Here is a 24,813-nt window from a genome sequence, read left to right on the forward strand (position 1 = left end):
TCAAAATGTTACTTTTTTGTATCACTTTCCCTGTTCCCCAGCTCCTCTTTTTTCTGTTCACCTCTGCAATGGAATCTTATATGTACACCTTAATAACATTTTATTAAAAACCAAACAAAAAAATAGAATGTGTCCGCTCCTCCCGGATTTCCCTTAATGCTCCGCAGACAGGAGGCTTGGACTGCGGAATGGTGCTCCCACCCGGAAAAAGAAACCATTCACCTCAGGCAGCCTGGTTCCGATGCTGCTGCTGTGATAGCTGGCCCTGTGTATGTATGAAGTATTACATACATACTTGCCTTCTCTACCATAATGGGAGGCTCACGAAAATCAGGCCCAGAAATGCAGGCAAGTCTCCCAGCCGGCCACCTACCCTCTGAACCCCCAAATACACACACCCGCAGCAGGGGAATGACACAATCACGTGGTCACGTCCCCGCTCCGCCCCCTAATGCTGGGTAATGTCCTCAGAAGTAACCCCTTTGCTCCTGCAGTATCATTTGGGTACTGTAGGTGTAGTCTGCTATATCTATAGTATGTAATAAATTTGTATTCTGATCATTTCCTGTCATGTTGGGTACGTGTAATGTCCTATGTCTACATGCCGTGTAATAGAAATGTATTCCAATTATGTGCTGTGTCCTGTCATGTTTGGTAGCTACAGTTTCCTATGTCTATATAGCATATAATAGAATGTACAGTGCATCCGGAAAGTATTCAAAGCGCTTCACTTTTTCCACATTTTGTTATGTTACAGCCGTATTCCAAAATGGAATAAATTAATTTCCGGATGCACTGGATCGTGTCCTGTAGTTATGTCTTGTTGTGTAGGTTTAATGTACTACTATACTGTATGTCTATATAGCGTGTAACAAAATTGTATTCTGATCATGTCCTGTGTCCTGTCATGTTGGCTAGGTGTAGTGTCCTATGAAAATAAAACGGATTTGTATTCTGATGTTCAGTATAACAAAATACAATAATTATAAGCCACACTATTTTTTTTTTTTTTTAATAACAATGCTGATTTGACCACATGCAGTTAGCTTGTACAAGTAGGAAAGATTAATTTATCAAACCTGCTTAACAAGACTGCTGGAAATGAAAGTGGCAAACAGAGTCCCTGCTAATTCCAGATTGCTGACAAAGTGACAAGTATGTTTTGAGGCTTGGGAATGTATGCAGATGATGTAGGGCATGCCCTGCAACTAATTATCTTTAGTCAGGAAGCAGAATTTACATGACTGCCTTAGAATCTTGGTCATTTAAACTGCAGTATTACACATACACACACATGTGAATGGTGTGAATAGGATTTGTACCACTTTGACAAGAGTGTGTATCATACTTACCTACTTTTGAGGTTTCCTCTCTGGGAGTAGCCCGGAGAGTAGATACAGGTGGGCCGTGATCAGGGGCTGGCTGACAACTTTTAGCCTGGGGGGCAAATGCATGCAGGCGGCCCTGGCAGAGGAGAAGCGTGTAGCCAGGGTGCCCAAAAGAAAGTGCGTGCTACGGCGCCCCCCCCCCCCTCAGGAGAGGACACCCTTATGCAGGCCTCGAGTAGTGCCCCCAGTAGTGATTCCTCCTATGTAGTGCCCCTTGTGCCCCCAGTAGTAATCCCCTTATATAGTGCCCCTAGTAGTGGTAACCCTTATGCAGTGCCACTTAAATAGTGGCCCCAGTTGTAGTCTTCCCCCTATGCAGTACCCCCACTATTGCTCTTTATATAGAGCCCCCAGCAGTGGTCCCTCGATGCAGTGCCCCCAGTGGTAATCCCCTCCCCCCTATGTAGTGCCCCTAGTAGTAGTCCCCTCCCCCCTATGCAATGCCCCTAGTAGTAGTCCCCTTGTAGTGCCCCTAGTAGTAGTCCCCCCCAGTAGTAGTACCCCCAGTAGTAGTCTCCCCCTTGTAGTGCCCCCAGTAGTAGTAGTCCCCCCCCTTGTAGTGCCCCCAGTAGTAGTAGTCCCCCCCTTGTAGTGCCCCCAGTAGTAGTAGTCCCCCCCCTTGTAGCGCCCCCAGTAGTAGTAGTCCCCCCTTTGTAGTGCCCCCAGTAGTGGTCTCCTCCTTATAGTGCCAGACTCCCCACAGTAGACACACATAATATTAAAAAAAAAACACTTAACTGACACCCGCTCCTGCTCCTGGTCCCGCCGCCGAGATCAGCTCCTCCGTCCGCTGCTTTGCATTATGGGAGTGACGCGTCACTCCCATTACCCACTGCGGGAGCCGAAAGATGTCCGGCTCTGGCAGTGGGAGCAGCAGCCGATGAGAGTCTGTCAGACTCTCATTGGCTGCTGATCACAACAAACACACAGCTGCCGGAGCCGGCGGCTGTGTGTTTCTCACATGTGTAGCGCTGACCGAACTCTGTCCGGTCAGCGCTACACACGCGGTGCAGTCTGTGTCACAGTGACACAGACTGCCCGCGGCCCGCATGACGCTGCGGCCCGGGGGGCACATGGCACCCTGCCCCCCGGCTCAGCCCGCCACTGGCGGTGATGGAGGCAGGACCGGACTATTTGTGTCATTAAGCGAGCCAAATGAAGCGCTTGTCATAGAGTTGCGTTATTAGGACCCGCCCCCTCCTCTTGGACCTCAGATTCCCGGTATTATTCTCCCCATTCAGCACATTTCACTAGGAAGTGGCTTGGATGGGATGCAGGAGAAGTGCCTACTTTACCAGGGGGGCTACCCGAAAAATTGTGAGCCTCCCACAGCTTCTGGGAGAGTAGGCAAGTATGGTGTGTATCTATACACCCATCATATAGAATCATATACTTACTAAGGGTCGATTTTTGATCGATTTCAAATTGATGAAAATCGATCAACATCGATGTTGTGTTTCTGGGGCTAAATCACACATTTACTAATACTTAAAAACCATATAAAAAATTGTCTGTTAATAAATGTGTGATTTAGTCCCAGAAATACAACATTGATTTCAATCGATTTTAAATCTATTAAAAAACCTTACGTAAATTAACCTGAAAGAGCTCAAAGTCAAATAATGGAAAACGTTTTGTAAGTTATGAGTTAAAGCTTGCAACCTGGTTTAATGGACTGGAGGCAGCAGAGTACAACAGGGGGATTCTAAAGCTCATGGACAGATATGATAAATGCTTAAAGGAAGGAGGTGTGTCACGCCTGGCGCTGGGGAAGTGGAAACTCTAGGTCCGGGTTGTGGGAGGAAACGAAGGCGAGGGCCCTGGATATATGTTCTCCTCATCCACAGCTCTCGAGTGTTGACGAGACCTGGGCAATGGTGCGGAGTCTAACCCACAGGATGGTGTTTGCCAGTGACCCCTCCAATCGGGATTTGGGCTTAGCTGCACCCTGTGAGCAGGTCGCGGTCCTTTGACCAGGTACCCGAGCTCAGTGGGAATTGGAGACACAAATAACCGTGGCCCTAATAAGAGATGCCTAAGATTTAAGGCACTGTGGAGTGATCCACAAACAACGTAAAGAAGTCTGGCAATACTGTAGCACAAAGTTCACTAGTGACACGTTTAGCACACAGGCAGATATGGTAATTCACTGTTGTATGAAGTTCACTAGAGTCTCGTTTAGCACACAGGCAGATGGTAATTAACTGTTGCACCTGGTTCACTAGAGACTTGTTTAGCACACAGGCAGATGGTAATACACTGTTGCATGAAGTTCACTAGAGACACGTTTAGCACACAGGCAGATGGTAATTCACTGTTGCACAAGGTTCACTAGAGACACGTTTAGCACACAGGCAGATGGTAATACACTGTTGCAAGAAGTTCACTAGAGACACGTTTAGCACACAGGCAGATGGTAATTCACTGTTGCACAAGGTTCACTAGAGACACGTTTAGCACACAGGCAGATGGTAACTCACTGTTGCACAGGGATCACAGTAACGTTTTGGCACACAGGCAGAGATGGAACACACTGTAGAGGAAATAGAACGCCAGGAACCTGGACCGGAACTCAACTAGGGACTAGGAGACAACCGTTGTTCAGGCAGTTTGCAGAAAGGTGGAAGCAGGCTATATACCCCACAGAACCCTTTGATAGGTGCACAGCGATCAGCTGATGCTCACCTATCCCAGGCCGGAAGTACAGTCACATGGGCCGACTGACATGGCGGCGCCAATGCCGGGAAGCCCGATTCCAGACACGGACCGCCCGCAGTCCCCTACGCATGGGGAGAATGCTCAGCGTCCTCTCAGCCGCCGCGCCAGCTGCCCGACCGCCCGGGAGATCAAAGGAAGCCGGCGAGGAGGTAAGGCCGCGCTGATCCCCGGCAGAGCCCTGACAAGGTGATTATGTGGAGAAACAGACAAAGGTATATATATATATATATATATATTTATATTTATATTATCCCTCCAGTGGAGGCACTCCACTCAGAAATAAGTCCACTCCACACAAGTGTGGCCAACGTTTCAATGTTCCTTACAACATTTTCGTCCACCAGTGTTGCGAGGAACCTCCACCATGCTTCACTGTTGCTTGCAGACACTCATTATTGTACCGCTGTCCAGCCCTTTGGCTCAGAACTGGCAGCAACCAGTAGGACCCAGGTACACCCATCTACTGTTCGGAGAAGTCTGGCCTGAAGTGGTCTTCATGGAAGAATTGCAGCCAAAAAGCCATACCTTCAACATGGAAACAAGGCCAAGCGACTCAACTATGTATGAAAACATAGGAACTAGGTTGAAGAAAAATAGCAGCAGATGCTCTGGACTGATGAGTCAAAACTTGAAATATTTAGCTTTAACAGAAGGCAGTTTGTTCGCCAAAGGGCTGAAAAGCGGTACAATAATCAGCATTTGCAAGCAACAGTGAAGCATGGTGGAGGTTCCTTGCAAGTTTGGAGCTGGTTTTCAGCAAATGGAGTTGGGGATTTGGTCAGGATTAATGGTGTCCTCAATGCTGAGAAATATAGACAGGTACTTATCCATCATGCAATACCATCAGGGAGGCGTCTGATTGGCTCCAAATTTATTCTGCAGCAGGATAACAACCCCAAACATACAGCTAATGTCATTAAGAACTATCTTCAGCGTAAATAACAAGGAGTCTTGGAAGTGATGATATGGCCCCCACAGAGCCCTGATCTCAACATCATCGAGTCTGTCTGGGATTACATGAAGAAGCAGAAGAATTTTCAATGAACCACTCCTTTGCTTGTGTACCCATCAGTGTGCTGCAGATCCATGGCCTTTTCTTGTTGCCATTTCTTGTAACATAGCTTATTATTCTTCTCCCCAGCAGAGGCAGAACTATGGGAGACAATGGAGGTACCTGCCACCGGGCTCCAGCTCTGAGGGGGGGCACCTACTCCATTGTCTGCAACATATTCACCCCACTTAGGGCTGTAACTATGTACCGTCACGGCTGCCCAATACATAGCACCTTTTACCACCACCTGAGAAGCCACCATACACTAGTGGAGAGCTCCATGTCAGACCATCAGCTGCTGCCTTTGTCTATCTATAGCCTGTCTGCATGCAAATTGCTACATTACAGTGTCAGCGGCTGTGACGAGGGGGGCACCAAATTATATCTTGCCTCCGACGTCTGGGATGAACTTACGCCACTGCTCCCCAGTATTATCCCTATGGTGAGCAGAGACTGAAGACATCATCACTATGTTGTGCCCACCAGGCTCAGCTTCAAGGATATTACTAGACACCAAATGGAGTCAGGGAGGTCACCACTATTTCATGGAGTCTCTGTGACATTCGGTGAGTATGACTCAAGCATTGTATGTGACAATAAGCTCTGTACTTCAGTATATCAGAAACCAAGTAATGAGAACAATTTATTACAGTACAATAATCACCATCCTCCACCAGTATTGAAGACCGGCCTCCCATATTCATAAATACTCGGAGTGTCAAAAATTAATGGTGACTGTCAACTATTGTCAGAACAACTGGATAATACTATCTCCAAACTTGCCCAAAAGGGTTACTCTGAAGTGGTTTTGAATAAACAAACAAATAGAGTACTTGCGACTCCCAGAGAACAACTATTAAAATTTACCACAGAATCCAAGATTAAAGCAAACTGAAGTAAATGGAATTCCTTGGGTTCAGTAGTTTTACCAATAAGGCACCAATTATGTGCTTCAAGAGAGGGAAAAACATTTGTGACTGTTGTCAAAACAAATATTACCAATGTCAGGAAAACTCGTACATTTCGTCATCCACACAGTGGTAAGATCTTACCAATTCAACATGTGGTAACCTGTGTGTAAATGTGTCATCTATAGTATAGTGTTCCCTTGCGGATCTATGTAGGAAAAATGAACAGACACTTCAAAGAAAGGATGGCATTACACCATTCCTCTATTTTAGCAGCTGTGGAAGGAAAACAGTACAAACATTCAGTGGTGAAGCACTTCAAAGAGACAGAACACAAATTACTGTAGTGTTCCTTAAGTACAAGATTAACAACCACATACCAGAATTAATGCATGGTGCAGATCGACTTGACGTCACTGGCCACCGCCTTTGAGAATGAAGACTGCACATGGTGTAGGTAAGTACTAATTTAGTTCTATATAAGATGTCTTTTGACTTATTGAAAATCAGTGTATTCCATTTTCTGCACCCTGAGGAAAGTTGGTACAGTCCCACTGAAACGTTGGTATGTCCAGTGCACTATATCTTGGTTAAACATAACTTTTAATAAGATGAAGTGGCATCTCTTCTCATTGAATATTGCTACAGGCATGATCCTGTATGAGTAAGATAGCGGGGCATACTACAATTGGAGTACACGAATGTCGCATCTCTTACCATTTTTGGGTGTGTGCTCCCCATACTTCATGCATCAGTAATGGTGTCAGCACAACATAGAAATGTGAGTTGCATAAAATTGCATTTAACTTATACATATCTTTTAATTAAATCCTTCTTGCAGTATGTTGTGTTTGAAGAGGTTGTATCTCTACACTAAATTAAAGTTGCATGCCTCTTAGGAAAATAGTATAGCAGGAACATAAGTGGATGCAAAAGCTGCAATTTTATGTTACACTATGGGCCTGATTCAGCAAGGATCGCAACTGCTAAAGCGTACGCAGATGGTTGATTGTTGCGTACTGCCAGGGCCGCAACTAAGGGGGGGCTAGAGGTGCATGTGCACCGGGTGCCGGAATGCAGGGGTGAAAAAGGGATGACTCACGGTGGCTTGGGGGCTGGAGAGTCAGAAAACGGCCATCCAAAAATGGGCGCCGCCAAGGAGGAGACAGATTCTAGAGGTCCTTACTGGACCTCTAGTGTCTGTTAGGCCAGCGCAAGTGCCGGGAGAAGATGCTGAAAGCTGCATCTTCTCCCGTGAAACACCTGGCAACGAGCATAAAACCCATGGCAACGAGCATGTAACCCCTGGCAATGAGCATAAATCCCATAGCAATGAGCATGAATCCCTCTGGCAACGAGCATGGAACCCCCTGGCAATGAGCATAAAACCCCTGACAACAAGCATGTAACCCCTGGCAACGAGTATAAAACCCCAGACAATGAGCAGGTAATTTTAAAGTAATTAGAAGCCTGTGGGGCATAAAATGGTGTTGGGCAAATATGTAAGTGGCACTTTGGTAATAGGCATTACAGTGTGTGGCATAATGTGTAATGGGCATTATTGTGTGTGGAATAATGTAAGTCACTATTCCAGGGACGTTTGACTAGTGCACTGCCTTATGGAGAAGCAAGGACAAAATCCAGGTACGGGAAGGGAGGGAGCGCAAAATTGCTACCTTGCACCGGGTGACAGATATCCTAGTTTCGGCCCTGGTACCGCGCATGTGTATGCATCATTCCCGGTTGTATTGCGTACGCAGACCCATCGCAGAGTGATTGACAGGAAGCACCGTTTGGGGGTGGTGACCGGGGGGAGAAACGCAGGTGTGCCATTGCGTTTGAACGCCATTACAGGGGCATGCACAAATTAGCCACTGAGATGGTATACGCAGCCTGAGTACTCACTGCATGCAGGAAAGTTAGCAATTTAGTGGTAGGATCAGACCTGCCTTAAATGTGCGAGTGCCTCTGATGTACTTCGATGTTAATGATGTTTTGGGTGGATTGCAAGTTATTACAGATGTGTGAGAGGGGAAGTGGGTGTCTGCATGTTGTCCGTGCGAGTGCTTTGCGATTGCAATTATTACCATACTTTGCAGCAGAACTGCGTGCGCGATCGCATCAGCGATCCTTGCTGAATCAGGCCCTATATTCATAGCTTGGTAGGTAAGCCCATCGTCATTGCAGAGTTACTTTCTATTTTGTCATATGAAACACAATTCCATTGCCTACAATGAGGCAGCAATCTTACCTGAATTACTGTACTAGACTCAAACATTTCTGTCATAAAAATAAATTATATAATGAAGTAAATAACGATACGGCGTAAGCAAGTAGCTATATTACTTGTGGTACAGGATCCGTAAATTATACTAAATGACCCCTTATTCCTGAAAGCAATTTCCATTCTCCCAGGATAACCATTTGATTCAATTTTAATGGAAACCACAAGATCCCTAAATAATCAGCTGTGTCAATGAAAACTTGCAATAATAAGTTCAGAGCACGATGTAGTCACTTGCTGACACACAGCCGATTCCCTTGGGGAATAATGTCAAGACCACAAATGTGTCCACAGGTCCCCTATCAGCCCCAAGCAATCTATATAAACCTGCTCTTGAAATACTAGATCATCTTGAATTGCTATGCCTGCTCTCCGCCATGCAGAATCAACTCGGCACAATCATCATGCTAGGGAGACAGAGGCAACAATAACAAACTCACTCTCCGTGCATATTGGATGCATTAGTTCATTCCTGCCCAGCAGAATTCTCTATGTATTGAGTATTTATGAAGATAAATGTATTTTAATCAGCTTTGCAATGATCTGCAATATTTAGTTCACATACATTTTTTACTGTCAAATAAATCTTGCATTTTTGCTTGTCTGACTCTGAATAAATATAATGATTATACAACACGGTACTGGTAGGCACAGTTTTGGAAGTAATGGTATTAAAGAGTTGTGTAATAAGAACAATTCAAGATGAAAAAATAGACTTATGTCTTACCTGTTAAGTCTCTTTCTTTGACTCCATAGGGGGCACAGGGACAACTCTGGGTATAGCCTGGTGAGGAGAGACTGGACACCAAATGGTTAAAGCAATTTACCCACAAGCCCAGGCTCCTCTCCTCTATATCCCGTTTCCAGGCACTGGACCTCAGTTTTAAGTTTGGTGCCAGCAAGAGCTGGGCACCGGCTATTAGATGATCCTCCATTTTTCTTAATTTTTCTTTTAACTAGTTTATTTAGAGTGTGCAGTGAAATGCATCCTATAGGACGCCCCCACTGCCCCTCTACCGCCCCAGCACCGGTGACTGTGTCAGTGTCTTGGCTGTGGTCTCCCACACAGCAGGAGCCACTACCTGCAGCCGGTGCACATTGGGCGAATGCATGCAGGGAGCCGCGTGTTCTGGCTGTCACCACCAGAGCAGGAGACCTCTGGTGGTGCTGGCTAGTGGAAGCACCCGGTCTGACCGCGCTTACCACTAGACCACCAGGGATTAATATATGGAACAGGGGCTGCTTGTTAGCAGCAGCCGCCATGTTCCCTGGGGGTTACACCTGTCTTATTCGCTCATCCCTCCTACCTATACCAAATACGGCATCTCTTAAAGACAGCTGTAGGCCGCTAGAGCGGACTGTTACCTTGGGCGCCCATAGGAGTGACTAAGTGGCTATGGTTGCACACATTAGGGAAGCGGCTTTGTATCTCTCTGAAGCAGCAATGGATTCTGGACTTTTAACCGCTAAGGTTCAGCTTCTGCAGTTGCTGCCAGAAGAGCTCTTTGGCTGCACACTTGGAAAGTGGATACAGAATCTAAGAAGGCTCCGGAGGCTCTTCCTTATTCAGGTGAGATCCTATTTGGTCCGGAACTGGACAAGATCGTCACTACGTTAGCGGCCTCCCATTCCCTCTTATCCAGGCTATACCCAGAGTTGTCCCTGTGCCCCCTAGTGGTGGAAAAAGAAATATGTGCTACAAACCGAGCTTTTTTTCTCATGGTACAAAGGGGCCACTTCATCATGTTAATTAACAGGGTCCTAACGGACCCCAATAATTAACATCCTAACTTGCCACGGCAGCCGGAGCAATTCATCATTGCTCCGGCGCGGTGACAGCTGATGCGAAAACATCTGCCCGCGCAAGCAGCTTCACTGCTACTTTTCGGAGCAGTGAATCCTTGCACTGCTCCTGTCAGAGCAGTGACGGGAGTGCACATGAGCAACCTACAGGTCACGCATGCGCACAAGAGCCTCGATGTCCACTGGAAGGAGCCGGACAGCGGCGGAGGGATCTGAAAGGATCCGTCTTCGCAACCCGGACCTTCTTCCCATAGGGAAGGAGTAGGTTGCATTGCTGGTTCAGGAGCATTCACCTTCTGAAGATGGCGAATGCTCCCGCAGTCAAGCTCCGAATATATTATATTTTCAGAGCTTGATGAATACTGTCCCCATACTAGTATATAGGGACAGCGGGCCATTCCGCAAAAGGAAGGTAAGTAGAGATATCTGTGATATCTCCTGCTTTACCTTCTTGATCAATGTGCATTTTCACCTACTTTGGTGAAAATTAAGTGATGATGAATAGGCCCCTTAATGGTACCGAGTACCTGTACATGTTTTTCCTGGTAACAAGAATCTGTTCTTCTGTTATTTCTAGTGCTATGCTAGCACTATGCTAGCACTACTCCACGGGGCTTGTATCACCAGACGAGTCCATTCCAGCCAATGGTGTATCAGGACGATCACCCCCCCTTCATTTCTGTAACACATACACTTCACTTGTCGCACACCCATATGCAAAACTACACACATCTGGAGATGCATCTGGCTGCACATTGGAAGCATACTGGCATGGCTTACATTATCATCAGTGTGCATTTGCACATGCCCTGTAGCAGATGCAAGAGTTGGTCTCTCTAACAAGGAGTATATGAGGCAGGTTCAAAGGTAGATGCTATTTGGATACGTTCTCATTTGACCGATTTTTTTCTATTTGTGCATGAGCCGGAGCCGCAGTGCGCATCTGCAGGGATAGTGTTGCAACTCTGGTCACACTCGCAATGTGATTGACACACTAGAGACATCTGGGGCCAGAAAGGGGGAGCATTTTCATAAACGGGTGCGTCGGCCTCATTTTTGGGGTGAGCCGGCTCAAAGCCAGCGACTGCATCTTCCGACGCAGATTCACTAGCCTCGGCAGCTTAGATGTGGTGGACATTCTGAGTAATCTTAGGGATAATCAGATGTCTGATGGTCCGCCGATGTTCGATGGTGATCTGATGGACATACAGTAGATGATGATCTTCGGACATAGATCTGAAAAGCCACAGGTGGGCGTCTCATTTCAAAAGGTGACACCTGTATCATTTACATACCTTCTCAGATCCGCTGCTACCTAGGATGCAGCATTGATCACTCTGAATCAGTATGTGTGTTTCTGCATGTCTGCATAAGCCACATTTCTGTGAACACACCCTGACTGCAGTTGGCTAGAGTTTGCAAACCTCACTCTCAGCTGCTCCAGTTGCACCTCCTTAGGTGCGAGTGCCAGACACCTGGAAGTCTGTATTGGCGTGCACATATGCAGACTAGCACGTAAGGTGCTAATGAGAATTTTTCCATGTAGAGAACAAAAATGGTGTTAACTAGCTCTTACAGACACAAAATAGATCTATACAAGCAGGCTCTCAATAAAGTATAATATGTGAATTGACTAAATGCCACATAAAGATTTTGTGCGGTGCCTAAATATATCACCACCTGGCTAAAAGCCAAAAGAGTGTCAGGTGATTTCCTCATATATATTCCATTACTGTAAAAAATGTTCTCACTACAATACATGAAATTGCAAACAGATTCAGGATATCGGTATGCCTGTATGGCTTTGAAAACAACAGTACCTTTTATAAACAAAAACAAAAAAAAAATTATTTTAAGGTCAGTACTGTTAAAATTGTGTTGTCAGTAATATGTATTATGTCATTTAGTGTACAAGGTTAAGGTCAGTATTTTGAATCCTATCAGCAGCTTCCCCATGTTACACAGATAAGTACTGTACAGAGACTGGCCAGAAATCTTCCTGATAACATCTTGCTTTTAGCAGCCTTTAACATCTTTATCAGAGCACAGTGGAAATTCTCATCTGCCAAATCCCACTAACAGGAGATTGTTTTGCTTGAGAGTTTCACACAGTGTGTACTGGTGGTAAAGATATATGGCTATTACTATTTTACTACATTACATTATTAAAGCAGGTCTTGGCAGCATATTATAAATATATGTCAATAGCTGAATGACAGGAAGCAGAAATATGCCATTCTTTACCACATATGATCATTTTAATCATGTTTGCATACTTGTAAATGGGCTGAGAAGTCACACGGACACCTATTATTGTTTTAGCGGCTTCACAATAGGAGACATTACTACAGGGGGCATTACTCAGGGGGCACTACTACTGGGGGCATTACTCAGGCAGAACTACTGGGGGCATTACTACAGGGGGCATTACTACTAGGGGCATTACTATTGGGGGCACTATTACAGGGGGGTTACTAATGGGGCACTGCATAAGGGAGGCTCTGCACAAGGGGCACCACTACTATGGGCTCTGCATAAGGGGCACTACCACTGTGGGCACTGCATAAGGGCCACTACCACTACTGGTGGCACTGCATAAGGGGCACCACTACTGAGGGCACTGCATAAGGGTCACTACCACTACTGTGGGCTCTACATAAGAGGCACTACCACTACTGGGGGCACTGCATAAGGGGCACCACTACTGAGGGCACTGCATAAGGGGTACCACTACAGTGGGCATTATGGGTAAGGGGCACCACTGCAGTAGGCATTATAAGTAAGGGGCACTACTGCTTTGGGCATTGTATAAGGGGCACTACTACTGTGGGCATTGTATAAAGGACACTACTTCTGTGGGCATTGTGTGTAAGGGGCACAAATGTGGTCATTGTGTAAAAGGGGCACTGCTGTGTGTCATACATGAATAAGAGACACTACTATGTGGTGTAATGTGAATCAAGAATGTGCTACTGTGTGGCATAATTTGTTTCGGAAATACTATTATGTGACCACGCCCCTTTCTTTTGAGACCACGCCTTTTATTGACATTGCACCGAGGGGGAGCGGTGAGTTCGACCACTTCTCTAGGACCACTTTAAGCAATGATACTATGTATTTTATTTTATCTTACTTGAGAACTAAAAGGATGCACTTACTTCCCAATGTTGGAAAATATTAAATCAGGACACAGCCAATAGGGGTCGTATACAAATAATAGTGAGTCTGGCCATCCCAGAGATGTGTCTAGTCCATTCAAAGTACGACGTCCCAACATTCCCTCAAGAAATAACACCTGCACATCATTTAAAGGGCATACACCAGGGGGACATACCTCCCAACCGCTACTGAATTTGGGCAATGTCCTGATAATCAGGGAGGTGTGGCAGTCCCCTCAAATCCAGATAATGCCGCATAAACAGACAGTTTTGAGACATGAAAAGCATATGGTAGGGATGGCCATCATTGATGAGGTCATCAGTGATTAACATTGAAGGCATGAAACCATCGGCGAAGAACCGTCAATGGTTTGAACCATCAATGGACATCCCTGCAGAGGGAAATGGCAGGCGTGGGGCCAATCACTGAAGAGGGTGGGGCTTAGTGGTATAGCTATGAGAGGGGGCTAAGCTCAATTCCCCCATGCCAAGAAGGGGGGAAAAAAACCATTCCTGCCTTTTAGGCATATATGGTGGAGAATCAGGGGCTGATTGGGCCACCGGGAAACCGGGGTACTTCCGGCTGGGCCAGACATCTCTCTCATTAGCAGCCCCTTCAGAGCCTTCACTGCCGTGGCCGCGCATGTGAAGCGGCGTTGGAGAAAGCCGGAGATGTCAGGCGGCTGGGCTGTGCAGAGACAGCTCGGTCTCTCACGGCTGCCAGGAACACTGCCATGTAGTTACCTCTCCCCACCACCAAGGGTCTCACTCCAGTGTGGCCTCCTCATTAGACAGCACAGCTTGAGCGTCGGTCACTGGCTGAACTCCTGCTCTTCGATTGGAGCGCGATGGCGGAGACACGGAGGAGTGTCTCACTGGTGGTTCCTGAAAGTTCCAAAGGAAGCAGGCACCACTCCTCTTTCACCAGGGCCACGATGTGACTGTGGGAGCAGTGAGACCAGCGCTAGAAAGAGGCTGGTAAGTGACCCCCTAAGTGGGGCTGAACACAGCTGCCAGCACACTGCTATGTGACATTGTTATTATATAGGGGAGAGGGAACAGTACAGTGATATATGAGGGGGAATAACACAGCACACTGCTATGTGACATTGTTATTATATAGGGGAGAGGGAACAGTACAGTGATATATGAGGGGGAATAACACAGCTCCCAGTACACTGATATGTGATATTATTCTAGAGGTGAGATGGAACAGTACAGTGATATAGAAGGGGGAATAACACAACCACCAGTCCACACTGATATGTGGTATTGTTATTCTATAGGGGAGAGAGGACAGTACAGTGATATATGAGGGGGAACAGTACAGCTCCCAGCACACTGATATGTGGTAGTGTTATTATATAGAGGAGAGGCGATCGTACAGTGAAATATGAGGAGGATTAACAAAGCTCCCAGCATACACTGATATGTGGTATTATTATTATATCGAGGTGAAGGCACTATACAGTGATATGAGCGGGAATAAAACAGCCCCCAGCACACCCTGATATATGGCATTATTATTATTATATAGAGGAGATGTTATTGCACATTGATAAATCTTTCTATCTCTCTAGTTTGTTTCTCTCCCTCCCCCATCTTTCTCTTGCTGGTTTTCCATCCCAATCCGCCCCTGTGGAGAATTATCAGATCTCCACCATTGATGCCCTAAAAACTCAGAGGGGTAAATTTACTAAGATTCCTATTGGTTAGAGATTGCAATCTCGGGTGAGTTTAGACATTTTTTGCAACTCGCAAATTCACTAGAGGCAACTTCGGGTGAGATTTCTCTCTTTTCACTGATAAACTTGGGTGAGACAGCAAACTTGAATAAACTCACCATCGGCCAAACTCTGAAGTACTTTTTCATGAAAAAGATACAACTCGGGAATATTTGTAGCAAACTCGCAGCTAAATTGAAGTTTCAAATAGACCACCTCCTGAGCTGCGAGTTTGGCAGAAGCATACACAGATCATTGTGATTTGTGTATGTTTCTGCATGTAAACACTATCTAAATGGTTAATATTAAAATAAATAAATAAATACATTTATGCAGCCTCCCCTCCAAAAAAAGCATAACCAGCCCAGGACTACTCAGCCAGTCCTGGGTCCTAAAAATTAGGGATGCGTGCTGACTCCTGTGTTTTGTTTTTGTTTTCGGTTTTGGATCTGTATCTGCTTCGTGTTTTGGATCTGGTTTTGGTTTTGCAAAACCACCCTTGCATTTTTTCAAAAAATTATAAAAACAGTTATAACCACATAATTTGTTTTTGTTCCTACAGTATTATTAACCTTAATAACATTTATTCCCAGTCATTTGCAGTAAATTTTGACCTCCTCACAGCTCACAATATTGATTTTTTTCATCTAGGTTAGGCCTAGGGCCAAACTGTTGCATCCAGCAAGCTGGCTGACTAAGTGACAGCACTAACATGTGGCCATTTTTAAAAAATAAAAGGGGCACTAGTTTGCTGCTGTCTCATAATAAGTGCAGCACATGCACACACAGAAAAAAAAAATACACTTTTTATTATTTTTATTTTTTTTGTCCAGAACTTGGGGCCCGGAGCACCCCTGACCGAGGCAGCAGCGATTGACGACACAGGCAGCACCCTACCAGTCCAGATATATTCAGCACAGAAGCCCAGATGGACACAGCAGACAGCACCAGCCATACACTACCCACCCTCCCTGTTCACTCTCCACAGCCGGAGTGAAATGGTGCTGCCGCGGGGACTCCTTATATAGCAGAGACAAAAGCTCGCGAGCCACGAGATTTAGTCTCTATGGTTTTGCCTCGGTTTGAGTTCCGGGGCCGGCAGGGGAACCGAATGCACGTTCGGATCTCGCCCCGGATCTCTAAATTCGGGTGGGTTCGGATCTCTGAAATCCGAACCCGCTCATCTCTACTAAAAATACGGGGGGGAAAACGAGTAGGGTTACCCCGTATTTTAGGACCCAGCACTGGGCTATATGTATAAAGCATATTTATTCAATAAATTTATCAAACAATTAATAAAATAAAGAACCCATTTGTATTTTATTGTATGTTATCTGTAAATTTTTCACATTACTAGTAAGCGTTTTACTCATATATGAATCCACATGTAAAATTATATACATACAATATATGAAGTAAGAGGAAGCTACAAGCAAGAATGATAATAAACAGAAATTTTGCAGTGTTACGAATCCCACTGCCTGCTCCATATGAGACCCTTAGAACCCGGCTAGTGAGATCTTCTGCCAATAACAACCGCCCGCTGTTCCCTTAGAACTGGGATAAGTTCACCGGTACTTAGGCGGCCGCCTGGACTTATGCTCTAGGTAGTAGCGGCTCACATGGAGATACAGGGGAATTCAACAGGTAAAGAATGTCCCGCTAGTACTGGCAGTTGATGATTTTAAGGATATCGATGGTAAAGATGTTGTGAGAGTACAGTTTGGTTTTTTGGGCAATAGCTTTGGAGTCGATGGTGTGGAAGCTGTGCCGATGGTGCGGCAATGGTGCCGATGGTGCGGCAATAGCCGTAGATAAACAGTCTAGGGTTAGAAAATGGCTCTGAGAGCCGATGGTGCAGCAACTGTGCCGATGTTGCAGCGATGGTGCCGATGTTGGGGCAGTTGCCGTAGATAAGCAGTTTATGGTTTGATAATGGCTTTGAGAGCCGACGGTGTGGCAAGTGTGCCGATGTTGCAGCGATGGTGCCGATGTTGAGGCAGTTGCGGTAGACAAGCAGTCTATGGTTTAATAGTGGCTTTGAGAGCCGATGGTGCGGCAAGTGTTCCGATGTTGGCAGCGATGGTGCTGATGTTGGGGCAATTGCCCTAGGATGAACGTTGGCAGCACAGGAGCTGCTGGTCATGGCTAGGAAGCCGTTAGGAGATTGGTGGTAGCACGGAAGCTACTTGGAGCGTCCTGGAAGCCGTATGGTGAATGTTGGCAGCACGGGAGCTGCTGGATATGGCTAGAAAGCCGTTTGGAGATTGGTGGTAGCACGGAAAGCTACTTGGAGCGGCTAAGAAGCCGTATGGTGAACGATGGCAGCACGAGAGCTGCTAGATGCGGCAGGAAGCCGTTTGGAGATAGGTTAGAAGCATGAAGTTTTGAGCGGATGGTTGGATGTGTTAAACGCTTTTCGGCTACCATTGTTTTTCCAGCTTGAAAAAGGCTACAGTGGTAGCTGAAACGCGTAGCTCTAACCAATCAGTTTAGCCCCATTGCTTCCTATGGTCTGACATCGAGTGACAGTTCTTAGTAGTGCCGAGCTCCCGCATGGTGAGAAGTATAACCGTTTGTTTTATGCAAAGACTGTGGTTGCTGCATGGACAGAAGAGGACCTGATTAAAACATTTGTAAGTAATAAACTGGAGAACAAGGGGTGTGGAGGTGCAGGGGTGGCACTAACAGCGATGCAGCAGGTGCGGTGTACCGGGACCCCTGGCGACAAAGGGGTCTGCTGCTGTGGCTGCCCTGATCAGCAATGAGGGGGAGAACTCATTGCTGGCCTGGGCAGCCAGCAGGGAGTATAGAGTATGCAGTGTAACAACGGTGATCCAACTGCTGCTGCAAGTTAATCAGCCCAGTCTAGCACCTTTGTGAGACGCAGGTACAGCTCCCGCTGGAGAGCCAGACCACTACCAGCCCTGCATCAGGTAGCCCATCCAGTGTGGGGGATCAGACGGTTCCTGTTGGTGTCCACTGAACCTTTCTGCAGCTAGTACCTGCACGCCTGCCACAGCTGCCCATCTGGGTCCCGGGAAGCCTGTCTGACTCCTGTCCACGTGTTAACAGCATAGCTTGTGCCCAGATAGCCTATTATTGCAGGCTGCGGGCACCGGACCCTGCTGAACGACCTGGTACTTTGGTACATACTTGGACTTTCTTATCTTAGATTCCAGCAGCCACTTGGGAGACTAGGGACTGCCATAGCATAGTCACTCTCACACCTCTTCCCCATGAACCTTATATACATGCACCCACTACCTGTACTACTCCACTGCCTCCCTAGTCACTCATTGCCTCCCCTGTCACCATTTGCCTCCCACTGCCACCCTCTGCCTTTCCCTGCCTCTCACACCCACTGCCTCTCCCAGCCAACCATTGCCTCTCCATGTCACCTTCTGTCTCTCCCCGTCACCCACTGCCACTCCCTAGACACACTCTGCCTCCCTCACCACCAACTTCCTCTTCCATGCAGGGGTGTAGGGGCCCCAAAGCATATATTTGCACCTGGGCCCACCACTTGTAAATTCCGCCACTGTGGAGGTGTCTTTAAAAATTATCGGTACGTGTCCCCTCTCAATTGTTTCATTTTTTTTTTACAGGTGGACTACAGGTGCCACCCGGCCCTTGATGTCCAGACATGCTGGAATTTATGGTTCTCCAAGTGCCATCATGCCCTGGCAGGTTGCTGGGACCAGTAGAACAAAATTAGTAATAATAATATTGAATGCATTACCTCCATATCCAAAGTCTTGGGGTGAGGAAAGAGCCACCAGTCTAAGCAAAATCTGCCCGCATGGAGACTGCAGACGGCCAGTGATTCACAGTCTGCTGCCGTTTGGGGCCCAGCAGGGGTGGGCGATGCCCTCCGTTTCCAGAAACGCAGGCGTGTCGCCGCCATTGGGGGGGAGGGAAGAAGCCAGGATCTCCGTCAGCTGACAGAGATTTCCTGGCCACTTCCTCTAAACTGCGGCCATGGAGCCGGTCGATGGTCCACAGAGAATCCGATGCTGCGTTGGACAACGCAGCCTGGATACGTAATGCAGCAGGGGGCGTGATGCCTCCTGCTGCATTACCATAATTGTAAGTATCGCAATTGCAAAACTGCCTGCGTGCATACATCATATATCTATAGCTTGCGTGCAGCTTTGCAATTGCGATCCTACCTGAATCAGGCCCTTAATCTAAATCGGTACAGGCTTGCAAACCACAGCGGGATTGTGGTTGGTTATGGGTTTAGAAACTGCTGGGGAGAAACGGCAGGTTCTATTTAGAAGGTCAAAACAACCTTTGGTAAACACTGTCTTTTTGGAATAGAACCTGCCGTCAATCTACGCGAGTTCCGGCAGGTCCTAAATTATAGCAAACTCACCAATTCAGCCCTTAGTGTCTAAAAACATGAATGTAATGGTTAATACTGGCCCATCTATGAAGTATCATCATGCTGTGTCTTCACTGTTTGTCAGATGGTAAATCCTTATGTTAATTGGCAAGCACACTGTCACTAGTAATCCAAAGGCTGCACATCATTATAGCTAATGAGAAGAAACAAGAACACTTACAAACAGTTTTAATCCAGTTTAAATAGCAACCTCATTTTAGAAATTACTACAGTTTCAAAACAGACTTTAATTATTGCACTTTGCCATTATGATGAGCAAGTAAAGTTCATTTCATGTACATAAGTTTGCTGCTTGTGTATTCGGAATGCAGCTAAGCTCAGGGAATGAGGTCCTGCATGTGTAAATGTAGGCAGAAATACAAGCATTTTAAGCAGAGAGCTGCTCAATAATACTTTTTCACATACACAACGCCATTCTATCATTGTTTTCTTTGTAGTTATTCCTTTTACTTGTCAAGTATAGACATTAACTAACAGAGACATTTTTTTTATTTTTTTAAGTGTTAGTAAATGTGCAATTTAGCCCCAGTAACACAACATCGATGCTGACTGATTTTCATTGATTTTTAAATAATTGAAAATTGATTAAAATCAATAAAGCTGCCCTACAGCTAAGTGACTGATCATTAAGATTGCTACATTTACCCCTTTACTGCTGAGCAATTGTGGCACTTTTTGGGCTGGTCACATTCCTACATCAATATCAGTAATTTATGCAGCATCAACAGATTGTACCTCTTTTTTTCCAAAAGCTTTGACTTGTGAGAAAATACCATTAGACTGCTTATATCTCCTGACACAACCAGGGCAATCCACCCAAAATGGGCAATTTTATTTTTTTTTTTTAATTAAATTGCAAGAAAATTAGCTAAAAGTAAATGTGTGTATTTGTTTTCCTAACACCACTTATACCCCTTTTACACCAGAGCTAAAACCCGCGTTTTTGAAGGGTTAACCCGGGCAGCTCCCTGGTGTAAAAGGGGAGAGGGTTGGATCGCCGGGTCGAGTGACCCGGCAATCCAACCCAGGTAACTAGCAGGGCTTAACACGGGCGTAGCCCGTGAAACCCTGCTGTAAGAACAGCGCACTCTGGGTCACGATGACCTGGAGTGCGCTGCTAGCCGGCCAATTGGCTACCCAATTGGCCACCCCCCCGGTCCGCCTTCAAAACGGGGTGAGCTGTCAATCAACATCGACAGCTTGCCCCCTTTGGAAAGAGACCCGCTACGACCGGCGCTGTTGGTCGTAGCGGGTCTCACGCATGCGTACTAAGGAGCCGGCTCCCTCGTCCGCATACGCACTTGACAAACATCGAGGCGGCCGTGCGGTCGTAGACCATACGGCCGCCTCTGAATGAAGGCCTAAGAGTCCACATCATATGAAAGAGGGGACTCTCCTCTTTCAAATAAGAGTGACCTTGAGTTTATTGAAGCCAGGATGGGAGAGAGAGTCCCCCATACCTTAACTTCATAATGATTTGAAAACCACAGCGGTGCAAAGATGTTCTCTTGTGATCACATATGATCAATAAAGAATAACTTATCAGGAGTTACATTATTTGAAAGCTGGGACTCCTCTCTTTCAAACAAGAGTATCCTTGAGTATATAGATGCCAGAATTGGTGGAGATATAGCACTATTAATATTCTCTCTCCTATTTTGTTGCTTCTAAAAATGTTGGCAAAGTTTATCTTGGAAACGGCAGGGCTTAATTACACTGTATCATCAAGCCCATCCTCCCTGGACAGCAACTATAAGGAGGAGACTTTGAAGTGTTTACCTCCATTTACCAAGTCCCATTCATCTTTAGCAGCAAAGGGATTAATATGCAAGTGTTTGGTGTGTAACCCCCCTTTTACCCTCTCTATGGTTACCAGGTTACTAACTTCCTTGTGGTTTAGTGTACCCACTTATTTCCTCCGCTAAATATTGAAAATCCTTTAGTTTTATCAGTGCCTCCACCCAAGTATTGGTTGTATGGATGGGCCTACTTGGGAAAACCCATAGCTATGCTATTCAGGCTTGCTTGGGTAAGCCAATCAATGTAATTATGTAACCTGAAGGTATTATATATGCAGTATACTAATTACACTTTTTAAAAATAAAATACCTTCCTTCTCTCCTCATTAACCTCCAGGTCCTTTCAATAATGGTGAACCGGTGGAACATACACAAGTAATTGTTCATTTATTCCAATTAAGAAACATAACAATTATTAGGACAATACAATATGCCCCACAACCTAGAATATATCAATATACCTTCTATACATATACTTCTGCATGCCATGCAACAAAATAAGTATAATATGGAGAAACAATGAACTCTGTAACACTTAGGTATTATTGGTCCCTTATAAACACTGCAGTACGTTGGCCCTTATATCTGATCAATTGGAAAAAGTCTTTGAATTGGCTAAGTTGACTAAGGCTCCTGTATCCTTTATTAAAAAGGTGGTTATCAGTACTTCTATAGCGTCATTTGTAGAGTCTATTGCTGTAGATTAGAGCATCCTTAGCTTAGTTTTCTTAATCCTGCTGCACTAGAGAGATGATTTGTATCCTATAGATATATTTTCTCTTCTCCATTCTGCTACAACTATTGGATAATCTGCAATATGCACAGATACAGTCCTTTCTTGTATCCACCAGAGCTCAGACACTAACAGTATCTCTCTAATCAGCAGTAATGCAGTACTTTGTAGGACTGGCATATAGTTAGAGGGTTTCAATGGTAGCATTATAGTCTCTGGGCAGCTTAGTGCGAAGGCTTATATAAAGTCTGTATAAATGCCACTCCAAATCCCCAAATAGCAATGTAGTGCCTGTCCTAATCAGCTGATCAATTGCCTTCTTTCAGGCCTCTTATAAATAGTGACGCTGTTCTGAATATAGGAGGGGCCATGCCTCTGTGACTCCTTATTTCATATTCATATCTGTGAAGCCGTATGCTGCATAATAAGGTCTCTATACTGGGATAGCTATGCGTTGTGCAGTTAGATAATTGTGTGAAGGCTCATCACACTTACACTGTTCAGCGCCACTGTCTCCAATTCATATCCTGCCTTCTAGTGCTGGCCGATCAACACATGCTGATGCTTACTGCCAGCTGCCCGCTGCTGCTCACTCACTCACCCCAGGGAAAGCTTCTAGAAGCCGCTGCCGCTTACTTCTTCCCTGGGAGATGCTGACCACTTGTCAGCCGTAGTTGCTCTCCCACAGCTCCTGCTGTGACAGGCTTCCTCACCAGCTCCACCCCCACAGGGGGGGTTGAGCACCCAAGGAAGAGAACACCAGACTGGCTGTCAGTTATATCACCTCCCTTTCACCGGACCCTCTTTTCCTGACAGGAACCAATTCACTCCTACATGTATCACTCCGCTTATGTTAAACAGGGGCCACCTGTCAGCAGCTTCTGCCGGCCAGTTCTGGCACTTACTTGTATAGTGCACACTACTTAAACATATACATAAACATGTACAGTAGGAATTTAATGTACCTTCATATCTCCCCACATATATACCTTATTTATTTAAGCAATTACAGACTTAAATTACCTCAGTATGCTATGAAACGTATGTCAAAAGTATACATTTAAATGTTTTTTTTTTCTTTAACCCTAAACCAGGGTTACAGGTGTCTTTGGAATGTGGGTGGAAACCGGAGCATCTAGAGAAAACTCAGGCGAAACTGAGTAAACCTACAAACTCCACACATTTGGGATCTGATTGGAGATGAACCTAAGACCCCAGTGCTGGTAAGCACCAATTCCAACCATTGTGGAACCATCTGACGTTAAGTTTTAAAAACATGCCTATCAGTTTGGATACTATAGACTATTTTGGAGTATGACTTATATGTGATTTTATCATGCTGTTTTTTTCTATGAAATAGTATTATTGTATTATTGTATTTGGGGACTGTACTCTCCATTCACAGGGGGAGATTTAAATAAGCGTGAGGTTCTGACGGTGCAAGACCGCACACATAGTAGGTTAATACCGTAGGTAAACCTTGCTTGCTTTTGGTCACACTTTTATGAGGTGCGAGCGAAAATTAGCAAGGTATGCCTGCCAACACCCAACACAGAATGTTCTGATCTGACCAGCTCTTGCCATAACAAGATACTTATGTTTGCATAAAGCCGCCATTGTCATGGATGTAATCTTTGCACTTTGGATAAAATTGGGCATATTTTTGTTTGGAAATGTGTGTGTGTGTGATCTATTATTGTTTAATATTATCCATTAATTATATGGCCCAGCAAGAGTTTCTTCAGCGCCTAACAAAGTACATGAACAGAAACTGTGCAAACGTAAGAAAAAGGTGACAAAGACTAAGAACACAAAACACTGCAGAACTCAGGATACCAGCTATATAAATATTGCTAAATATGCAGCCAAAATACCCACAAAAGCAGCACTGGCTGTACCCAAAGGTTTGTTGGCAATGAGAAGGAGATGATGGTATAAGTGAGGGAAGGCAAAGCACATGAGGATAGAGGCCCCTGCTCGTGTGAGCATACAATCTATACATATTTGTGCTGTAACTGAAAAAGTAATAGAATGAATGTACTTACCGGTGCACTCCACTATTGCACATTATAACATGACATGCTCCAAGCCGGTTGCAAAGTTCTGAAGTCACTGAGAGCAGTCCAACTCCTGAGGCACCGCAAGCTGTGTAGGCACAAGCTGCTGTACGTTTGGAGTGAATAAATGAATCCACCAACCGATATAGTTCATCCAAAGCATTGAGTGGCCTCATCAGCTAAAAATTAAATTAAAGAACAAAATAAGCATTTTTACTATACTGTAGTTCAAACAGAAAACATTTTAAATGGATTTAATGGAGATGTACAGTAAATTGAAATTCAAATAATAATTACATACCCAGTTGCTAAAAATTTGTTTGCCTCAGTATGGATGAAAAACCTTAATAATAAACTTCTCTGAAGCATTAAGGTCTTTATATTCCAGTGGGATTGTTGTTATAAAGCTAAAAACTAGTGGTTGTCTGCCAAGTTCTAGTTACAGCTGCAATGACCCCCCCCCCAAAAAAAAATATAAAAAATATATAGGTACGCAACCTTTGTTAACTCTTTTTTTCGAAGTCCATAGGGTCCACAGGGATACCATGGGGAAATGTGGTTGGAGTGATCCAGGCACCAAACAGTTAAGCTTTCAGCTCCCAGGATGCCTCAGGTCCTCCTCCACATATACCCCGCCTCTGGCCACATGCATTCAGTTCTGTAAACAAGCCCAAGGCAGGAGAAGGAAAGACAAAGTACACCAGAAACACTCTCATACAAGATAAATTACCCAATGCAGCCAGGTGCATCAGGATAGGTGCCCTGTGGACACTATGGACCTT

General features: G+C 45.3%; 1 protein-coding gene across 1 annotated transcript in view; it reads right to left on the minus strand.

The window, feature by feature from the left end:
• PREX2 (phosphatidylinositol-3,4,5-trisphosphate dependent Rac exchange factor 2) overlaps positions 1–24,813 on the minus strand; it is a 435,974-nt gene that overhangs the window by 71,055 nt on the left and 340,106 nt on the right. The window contains exon 37 of the mRNA XM_088471582.1: positions 24,020–24,210. Within this exon, the coding sequence (XP_088327708.1) occupies positions 24,020–24,210 (191 nt within the window). The remainder of the gene's footprint in view (positions 1–24,019; positions 24,211–24,813) is intronic.

The sequence above is a fragment of the Taudactylus pleione genome, unplaced genomic scaffold (genome assembly GCF_031769625.1).
Source record: "Taudactylus pleione unplaced genomic scaffold, aTauple2 ptg000114l, whole genome shotgun sequence".
Lineage (NCBI taxonomy): Eukaryota > Metazoa > Chordata > Amphibia > Anura > Myobatrachidae > Taudactylus > Taudactylus pleione.